Here is a 9,836-nt window from a genome sequence, read left to right as displayed (position 1 = left end):
AACTGAAAGTGTATGGGCCATGAGAGGGCAGTGGGGCAAAACTACGAAGACGACGATTCCGTAAGCTTCAAGCGCGCCCTTGACGACATATCGTCGTCCGAGTCGTCACTTGAAGCCGACCCTTTAAGAGAGGGTTCCCCCATTTCGTCGTACCAGCTCGTCCCAGTGGCACGTTTCGGCTCGCTGATCACCGATTCACCGGAGTCGCTGTCAGACAGAACCTCCGGAGAATCGATGACCACCGATTCTCCGTCAGACAAAGCCTCCGGATCTGGCGATACCGGCGGCGGACTGGGGACGGAACTGGACGAGTTATCAAGTGATGTTACCTCTTGTGCATTATTTGAATTTAAAATGGCACATATAAGATGTTTAAGCACGCATTTAAAAAAATATGTATTCAGTTAAAACTGGAACAAACTCTTAATTTGCAGCCTCTTCTCACTTCTGTCTTTGTTTTAACACACTTGAACAGCTGAACATTGATACCACTCAATAGAAACTTGAACAGATTAATATTCATATCACTCATAAAAAGCTAAAAACATACATAGAGGTATGCTTACATACATAGAGGTATACATAGAGGTATGGATAGTGTCTTACCATCAAAGAATATTCCTTCAATGGATCAGATTACCTTTATTATGCTATATAACAATAAATAATGTTATATAGTAGGATAATACCAATCATACTATAAAACTTTACTGCTTGATAAATTAGGCTAATCACACTACTTCTTGATCAATTAGGCTAATCACAGGTAAGTCTTCGTATATGACGTTCTTTTAATACTCGAAGTGCTTATAATTTGCTTTATTTACTGTGTTATGGATAGCGAAGATGTTAACTTATACTTATAACTGTGTCAACAGGACACATCCATTACAACTGACACAAAAAATGTTAATTTATGTTGTTTTTTTCTAAGGAAAACCTGAACGGAGCGCGAGAGATGCCACGAAGTCAGGAAGTGACTGGAAAGGATCGACAGGAAGAACGGAGGTGATGGTGCCCCTGAAACTGTGCGTATGTAAATCTCTCGTCAAATATGATATGTTATAAATGGTAGCTTTAAGGTTCGGTCCGGTTTTAAGTGAACCAACAATAAATAACGTTGTATAGAATGTACAATGTGTCAACGTAATTAATGAAACAGTGTTTACGATTGATGTGTAATAACTGTTTATTTCCTTACGTTGTTTTCTATTTTTCCCGTTCTGTCGTCGCGTTGAGTTCCAATGGTATATTTCTTGTGTTTCTTTGTAATAATGAAAACGTTTTCTTTTTCAGTGACTCGGTGGTAATTAACGTGGGTTGTGGAGTTCGGGTGGCGATTGAAGCCCGGCATTTGCTTTATCGCGCCAACACCAACAGAGCAACATCTCCCGTGCCGAAAAGTCCATGGAAAATACAAAAGCGAGAACAGCCCAAGGTTAGTAATATATAATTCCAAATTAAAGAGCGTGTTGGCCCGTGGTAAACTGTTGTGGTATTCGAATTTTCCTTTGACCACATCAATTTTGCGCAGAATGTCGATTTAGGATATGATTTATTCCACTTCAGAGAGGTCAGGTGGTCAGTGTTGTAAAGAGGGCGCTTCCTACTGAGCTGCCTGCATAGTTTTTTCACTAGCTAAATTTTTTCGTTTTTAGCTACTGTCTTGCCTGTTTTACGTATTTAATTTTGGAAGGATATGCTGTTTAAAGAACTAGCAACTAACTATTCAGTCTGTTTGAACGTATTTTTCGAGGATGAAGCTGTATCTTAACATCTACTTTAGGCCTATGCACAGACTATACCTTTACAAGTCCATGGAGAACGGATCTAATCCAAACCTTGTACAGTATGGAGCATGTACGTTATACAGCATTAAAGCCCACATGACAGAGTTCTTGTTGGAGCCACGGGTGCTGAACAAATTGAAAGAACTATCTATTGTTCGTCGAAGGAGAGGCAAGCGAGCTGGTATACAGAAGAGAATAGGACAAACGAAGCCTGCTAACTTCAGTTTTCCTTGTGGATTCTCCTCCAACAACAGTATTCAGGGCAAGTTTACACACTTAGAACAGACTATCGTAAATATGCAAAACCTTTGTTTCATAGCCCTACAGGAACAAAGATGTCAGTCATGGAACGACAAGATCCCACGACACTTAGTCACAGATGAGGCCTTACAACTGGAAAATTTCTATATGTTTCGCTATGACAGGGAGTACTCGGCAAATGGTGGAGGTCTTATAACTTATGTTTCTAAAGAATGGGCTATTTGCCGCCCCAAAGTATCTGTAACCCTGTCAACGCCGGATATTGAGCTACTGGCTGTGAGTGCTCGTCCCCGTTTTTTGCCGAGTGGTGCAAGCAGTATCATCATTGTCAACATTTATACCCGTCCTACATGAAATTTTCCAGTTGCCGATGCAGAGATGAAGAAGGCGCTAACAAAAATTTTGAAAAGCAACCCACGATCTAACGTCATCATTTTAGGGGACATCAACAGAAACAGAATTCCTCTCCTAGAGACTATGGGCTACAAAAACCTTGTCAACTTTATCACATATCCAAGATCACAGGCTACTTTGGATGCTGTGTATGTCAAAGACGATAATTACCAAGCTAGAAAACTACATTCCGTAGCCACATCTGACCATATCAGCATATGCGTCATACCAAAATACACAGAGAAACATCGCCTGATCCAAAAGAAGACTAGAAGAAGGGAGAGGGACATTAGTATGAATAATATCAAGAACTTAAGAGAAATGTTGGACTCAACTGACTGGAGTACTTTTACGGAAAACTGCAATACCTTGCACGAGCTAACTGAAGTGGTTTCATGCTACATTAACTTCACTAGTGATATATGCATCCCACATAAGATTATACCTGCCTCGGAGATGATGAAGAGATTACCAGCGGATGAGACAAAGAAATTAGAAAAGGAGAAGTTGAAAGCAATTGAAACTGGTGATACTGCAAAGAGAAACAGCTTACAAAGAAAAATCAATAAGCATGTACACAAAAATAGATGTTTTTATTTTGAGAAAGTGACATCAAATTCTAATTCTCTGTGGAGCCTGCTAAAATCTATTAGCAAACCCGGTGACCATCACAACAACTTGATATCTAGTGAACTTGGAGTTGATTTAAATGAACATTTTGGACGTTTTAACAGTGCTTTTATTAAGGATGTTAATTTGATCTTACCAGAAAGAACTAATGATATACCTGTAGTTTTCGTAAACAATGAAGTAAACAAATATTTTAGCTTGGTTAAAAGTGGAATTGCCTCAGGTTTCGACAACATCTCGTGGTGGGTTTGAAATATTGTTCTGATGAACTGTCAAGTATTGTTGCAACTATTTTTAATAGAAGTATTAATGAGAGTCTCATTCCATCTTCGTGGAAACATGCTAAAACGACGCCTGTTCCTAAAACAGGTAATCCCATTTCAGTTAAAGACTATAGACCTATAGATATTTCAAGTATTGGTTTTAACTGCATGCAGAAAATTCTACTCCCATACGTAATGCAGTCTATCATTAAACATGGAGACAAAAATCAATTTGCCTACAAAAAGGGAGTTTCATGCACTGATGCCATACTTACTCTTGTACATGGCATCGACACAGTACTGAAAAGTCCTTTTCTTCGATTTTTCTACCGCATTTAATACCGTATTGCCTAATCGCCTAATTCAAGATCTATGCAGCTTTATTGAAGAACCATGGCTTATTGATTGGCTTGCAAACTTTGTACAAGGCTGGTCTAGGCAAGTTAAATTACAGAAGGGATTTTCTTCTAAGTCGAGTATTGAAATTGGCGTTCCTCAAGGGGGTCCTTTATCGGCTCTACTTTTCACCATTTACACGGATGAGATACGCTCAGGTTCCAACTGCAATGTTATTAAATATGCAGATGATACTGCTGTTTCCTGCAGAATCAGTAAAAGCACACACAGTAAAGATCAAGATGAATATCAGAACTTTATTTCTAGAATTGTTAGCTTGTGTGAGCAGAAAAATCTAATTTTGAATCCAAATAAATCAGAAGAAATCTTGTTTGAAAATATAAATGTTAAGCACAAAGGTTTAATGAATGTTAAAGAACAGAGAACTATAATTCAGGGCTCGTGCGTTGAACGTACCTCTTGCACTATGTATCTAGGAGTGTGCATTGACGATAAGTTAACTTTTACAAATCATATCTCGAAAATGTTACCTAAAGTGTATTATATTGTTTCAACATTAGCATTCACTGTTCCATACTTTTCCAGTTTTACAGTAGAAAGGGTGTTCGCGGCGTCTGTCTTGCCGATCCTAGTATATGCGGTTCCAGTATGGTACCATTTTGTGCACGTTAAAGATAAGAGAAGAATAAGAATTTTGTTAACAAATTTTCAGGCTTAATTATGAGAATCTTGTACATAAAGTCAATGAATCTGCTACAAATGGATTTATACGAGTTGTCAAAAATATTCAAACTTCTAACGGACATCCTCTACATTCCAAGCTCAACTCTCTGTGCAATAGGACTAATTTTTACAATTTGAGAAATCCAAATATTACGCCATCTTTTAGAATTATACTCTTTAAGAACTCGTTTATTTACAGAGCAGCCATTTTTGTCCAAAACGGCTCCTTAGATACTTTATTGTAGCCTTTTGATAATGTTTTAGAATTTTACTATTTAAGAACTCGTCTTATGTACAGAGCAGCCCTTTTTGTAAACTGGTAAAGACAGCTTCCTAGATCCTTTGTTGTAGCTTCTTGATAATTTTGATAACTTTTGTAACGCTTTTTATGTTTTCACTATTAACTTAGTCTCATAAACTTTTATGTCTTAACCTGTATTTTGATGTTTTGTATTGTTGTTATATTTTTATCCTATTTATAAATTTCTGTGTAAATTTATACTGGAATAAAGAAATGAAAAATGAAAACACTTGTATGCTTTGTAATTTTTATACTAGCAGAGATTCACATAATTTATATGGATTTCTGGTTGTTCTCTTTAAGATTCAGATGATGAATGAGTTTGGATCCATTGCGGAGGAAAATGCTTTCTTGACGTCCAATCGGCAGACAGGTGGCGGGGGACAAAAGGACGAAGAAAGGAGACAGCAGAACGCCACAAAAAAGCCGGGAATGACACACGGAAGCCCTACCGCTGACGAGGAATGACGGTTCAACACCAGGTTCTATTGTTTTTTTTCGGGCATGAGAAGGACTGGGTGGACGGCATCATCGAAGAAGCAAGATCAACAAGAACACCAAATGGAAATCAGTGTGGGCTATGTCCAGGCAAGTATTTTGACCATCCATGGTCATTGAAAAGACATTTAAGAAATGTTCATACAAGTAAAGGAATAAAAGTAGGGGAAATGTTAACGTTGCCATGTAAGATGTGTTTAAGTAAAGGAACCAAAGGAGGCTGTCACTTCCATTGTGTCAGGTGTGATGGGATTTTCATAAGAAGAGAATATTTCCAGTCCCACATAAGTAAGTGTCGAGTATTTGATGTTGACCCCGAGGGTGGTCATAGCAGATTTAGGTGGGGTGATATCAGGGATAGTGTTAGTGGTTCTGAAAATCAGAAATGTCATCAGCATCATGAGAAAACAGTGGATGATGATGGGCTGGAAAGTGGACATGTTAGTCAAGATGACGTTGATGTCAGTGGTGGGTCTGATAATCAAAATAGTTGGGTGAGTGACGAGAATATGGTAGATGAGGAGGCTGACATTGACCGGGATAGTAGCATTGGTAACAGTGATGACGATGGTGTATTTGTCGATAGACGGTGTAATTTTGATAGTGATTCGAAAGGTGATAGTACTTGTGGTAGGGAGGACGACTGTGTGCGTCCGGTTAAGGAGGATGTCATTTTCAGTGGTGATGAGGATGGTGAATACAATTACGATTCTCCAATTAAGACAAGTAAGACAGTTAGGAAAACTCACCCTCGCATTAAATGTACTGAATGCGGCACTCAGATGTTGAAATCTAATATGAATAGACACATGGAAACAATGCATGAGATTGATATAAAGATTAGTGGTGTATGTGTAGATCCTGTTCAATCTATATTCTTTGTCCGTAAGACTTTTAAGGGGATTACCCACTCCATGTTGAAAGGAAACTGCATCATTCTAGTGTCGTAATTTTGTGCGAGGAAAAGGAGTGCATGGTTGAAATAAGAATCGCAAGAAACAACAGTTTTCGATGATACTAGTGCGAACATCTTAAAGGAGTAGATAATTGTGTTATGAATCCAGAAAGGTTGTCCCTGTCTGAAAATTCATTGAAGGAACTATCGAAAGGTGGAACTCACAAAATGATTGGTGAGAAAACTACATATGGAGGGAATGGAACGTGGTGTGCGACTGATCGTACAATTTCCTAGCAGCCCTGACCGACTACTATGCACGACTAGGGCGCTGTGTTGTCACCTACGACAAAACAGGGGCTTCTTTGAACTGTGGCTGTTGTAAGCAGAGTAGGTCTTGTGTACACAAGGGTTTATGTCTCCGGTACTTAGAGGAGCGTAGCTTTGTTTCAAAAATACATTTGGAAGAGGAATATTTATTTCCAACTGGTTGTGTTGTAAATCCCCCAACAAATGATGATATAATTAAAGTTATGTGCGAATACCTCAAACAAAGCAAGAATATTCCTTGGCCTATCTCTTCTGCTTATATCAACAGAGGTTGTAGATATCCGCTGGAATTTGTACCTACAGAAACACTCTGTTCGTCATGTGGGACAGAACTATCGAAGCCCATCAAGATATCGGACAAGGCAAACCCTTTTAACATCGGAAGGTCTTCGAACTGGTATAGTAACATACTGTAAAAATTTTATTGAGTGTCAGTTGCCATTTAGGTATCAGGAGTATGATGAGGGTGTGCATAACTACAATGACGTTTTCCTTATTTCATTAGAAATGTAAGTTAGATTGGAGAAAGGTATAGCATGTTCAATCGCGTTAGGTCGCCATACAGAACTCATCAATAAACACTTTGTCCACAGAATATCATTAATATCTTTCTGCATTTTCAGGCCCTGTGCACAAAGTTTGACCATTTCAATTGTGTTATTTGCGGCTATCACCCACAAGTTTTAATTTTAGATGTTGATAAGAAAGGTGCATTTAGGTGTGATGTGTCCAATTTAGAGCTGCCAGATGAATCAGTGCAGAGCGACACAGTTGATGGCGATAAAGTTTGGGGTGACGTTGAAAAGAATCTGTTGGCTACAGGCTTGTTGGGCAACTCTCGAGTACACCCATACGAATGCCGTGAATTCACACAGGAACGTCTCATTGAAGTTATGCATGGTAGTAATTCTACCTTACATCAGGACAGTGGGAAGAGACGTTGGAATAAGAGGGGTTGCCAAAGTGACAACTTGACATCATAATGAACATAAGAGACACACTAATTAAAGATAGCACTAAATTTGAAAATTTTTGTTAAAAATTACACGGTTCCATCAGGGGGCGATTTTGTTTTCCCAAACAGGTTTGCAATTACGGAGTTTTCGGCCAATCAGATTGCTCGTCACGTCAGCATAAGACATATACTGATTTACACACTGACACTTGATTGAGTCTAGTTAAGGGGTTTCCCTTCAAACGCCCTAACTTTACTTTCTATGCTTGGATTACATGTTGACCTCACTTATGATGCACACGCTACACTGTATTTGGTTCGTGTTTACGTTATCCACGATTCGTGAGCCGTTCTATTCAAATTAGAATTCGTTTCGTGGAATGTCTAGGCCTACTCTAAAAAAAAATTCACGAGGCCAGTTCATGAGTCTTGAGTGAATATACGCAAAACAGTATAGTGTATAGTATGATATATTTCCGTCACTGCACACATATAGGCCTACAGCGCATGTGTCATGTGCCCTGTACGAAACTTTCACTGTGCGATGTTATCGAGTAATGCCGTCACAGAAAACTTCGATCAAAGTAGATCTTACAATACTAGTGTGCTAAATATGTCTAAACCAATTCCAAACATATCTAAATATATGTACGAAAAGCTACGGGTAATTTTGAACGGGTATATCTTCGTTGCAACAAATGGATGCAGAACCTCGAAGTGAAGGTTTCTATGGTGATGACGTCACTTTTCCGACCAATCATGAAGGACTATTTACGCACACTTGCAAACCTGTTTGGGAAAAAAAAATCCCCACCGGGGGGTATTGTGTATGCTGCTAAATTTCTACTGCGAGCAGAAAGTCCTCGTGATGTTGTTGATTTAGTTCAATCGATGAAATATATTCGAAATATTGTGATTGTTGACATGGCTAATATGGTTGTTGCACACGGGAACAAAAGGTTTCTACAAATGTTTCACCCACACAATGGGATGCTTGCTCAACCCTCAGCAGGCATTATGAGGCTGATTGAGACGGGTAATTTTGTCAAAAATTTGCCTTGGCTTTCTATTAAAGCCTATCCATGACACAACTGGACATGTTCAGCCCGTAACTGGTTCCAACGAACACTATTGCCTTTTTGACAGACTGCATGAAAGAAGTACTCGTGGTGAATTTGAAATTTTACGCAGGGTACAGTTTGTTCCACAGTTATTCGGCAAAGTTAACACCCAAGCACAAGAACAGCTGCACAGTGAAATGAATAAAAACTATTATTTCTTGAATGAGATGTCATTAGTTAAAGTATATCTTCTTATTTAGATGTATATTGGACCTGCGAAATAGAGAAAAGAATAAACTTCAGCAACACAAAATATCCAACAATATGGGAAAGGCAGTCACATAAGACCATTTGGTCGAAAGAGTAAGCCTGCCATGTGGTTATCACACTTACAAGTCACTGAAGATGAAAGAACGATACTTCTCGAAAAGAAATGGTTAAATGATGTCATAATAAACGCAGGACAAAACATATTGATGTTGGGGGTGTTGGGGGTTGCAAAATACTTTGTTAATGCAATCTACTGGTTTCGTGTGTTTATTCCCGGTATTTAGATAAAGTCGCTCAGATACCTACCGCCAGCCGTAAATGGGCTAATGTTTTCAACAACTTGACTGAAGATTGGAATAGATTCTACAGTATTCCTTGGGCAACAGTTTCCGAATCAAAAATCAAATATTTTCAGTTTAGAGTTTTACATACAATAATTGGGACCAATAAACTTCTTCGTATCATCGGAAAATCCGACTCTCCAAACTGTACCTTTTGCGATACACATATTGAAAGTATAGAACATCTGTTCTGGGAGTGTAGTGTGACATCCACCTTTATTTTAGGGGTTGAGGCTATGTTATTAAATAAGCAATTCTTCTTCTCCAAGAAGGATATCCTTCTTGGTTTCTGTGTTGATGTAGCTCACCCATACAATTTTCTTATTTTATATATGAAGCATTTCATCTTCAATGTAAATTGAATAAATGTATTCCTGTTGTAGAGGATTTCTTCTATAAATTTAAGTTTACAATAAGTGTCAAAAAATACACACAACATCGATGTCGTAGTAAAAGGTAAGGTTAACTTTATGCAGCTTAAACAAACCTTTAGGACATGTGATTCTCTTTTCTATTAATCTCGTTCGATCAATTGTGCTGTTTATTGGAACAACTGTTATTTTGTTATGACGTTTATTGAATCTGAAGCATCTATAGTATGAAAATATTAATTCTGTTAATTTGACTGAAGTTATCAATAAATGGAGGGAAAAAAGAAGAAAAAAAGTAGTTTTTATTGCCATATAGTTCGTATGTTTTGAAATATATTTTATATATAATTTTTACATTTTATAGTATATATTTTCTTATATTTTCTTTTTTATATGC

The 9,836-nt window shown here is 38.0% G+C and overlaps 1 protein-coding gene and 1 long non-coding RNA gene across 4 annotated transcripts; one reads left to right on the top strand and one right to left on the bottom strand.

The window, feature by feature from the left end:
- The first annotated feature begins 681 nt into the window (after positions 1-681).
- LOC139954822 (uncharacterized) lies at positions 682-9,599 on the top strand. Of its 3 annotated transcripts, none has more exons than XM_071954780.1 (3): positions 682-1,028; positions 1,297-1,438; positions 5,022-9,599. In XM_071954780.1, the coding sequence occupies exon 3, from the start codon at positions 5,183-5,185 to the stop codon at positions 6,164-6,166; it is 984 nt and encodes a 327-aa protein (XP_071810881.1). In that variant the 5' UTR covers positions 682-1,028; positions 1,297-1,438; positions 5,022-5,182; the 3' UTR covers positions 6,167-9,599. The 3 variants fall into 2 exon arrangements, with proteins under 3 accessions (XP_071810882.1, XP_071810881.1, XP_071810883.1); XM_071954781.1 differs by having other exon boundaries at positions 682-1,014.
- On the bottom strand, positions 3,971-5,025 carry LOC139954824 (uncharacterized). The gene is made up of 2 exons (XR_011788195.1): positions 4,549-5,025; positions 3,971-4,224 (listed from the first exon to the last, which is right to left on the bottom strand). It is a non-coding gene; the product is annotated as an uncharacterized lncRNA (long non-coding RNA).
- Positions 9,600-9,836: the final 237 nt, after the last annotated feature.

Source organism: Apostichopus japonicus, chromosome 17, assembly GCF_037975245.1.
Source record: "Apostichopus japonicus isolate 1M-3 chromosome 17, ASM3797524v1, whole genome shotgun sequence".
NCBI lineage: Eukaryota > Metazoa > Echinodermata > Holothuroidea > Aspidochirotida > Stichopodidae > Apostichopus > Apostichopus japonicus.
Note: the sequence above shows the minus strand (reverse complement) of the source record. Positions and strands in the feature narration are given on the sequence as shown.

Excerpts from the sequence above, each read along its gene's own strand:
- LOC139954822 (XM_071954781.1), top strand. The coding sequence starts at position 5,183 with ATGACGGTTCAACACCAGGTTCTATTGTTTTTTTTCGGGCATGAGAAG.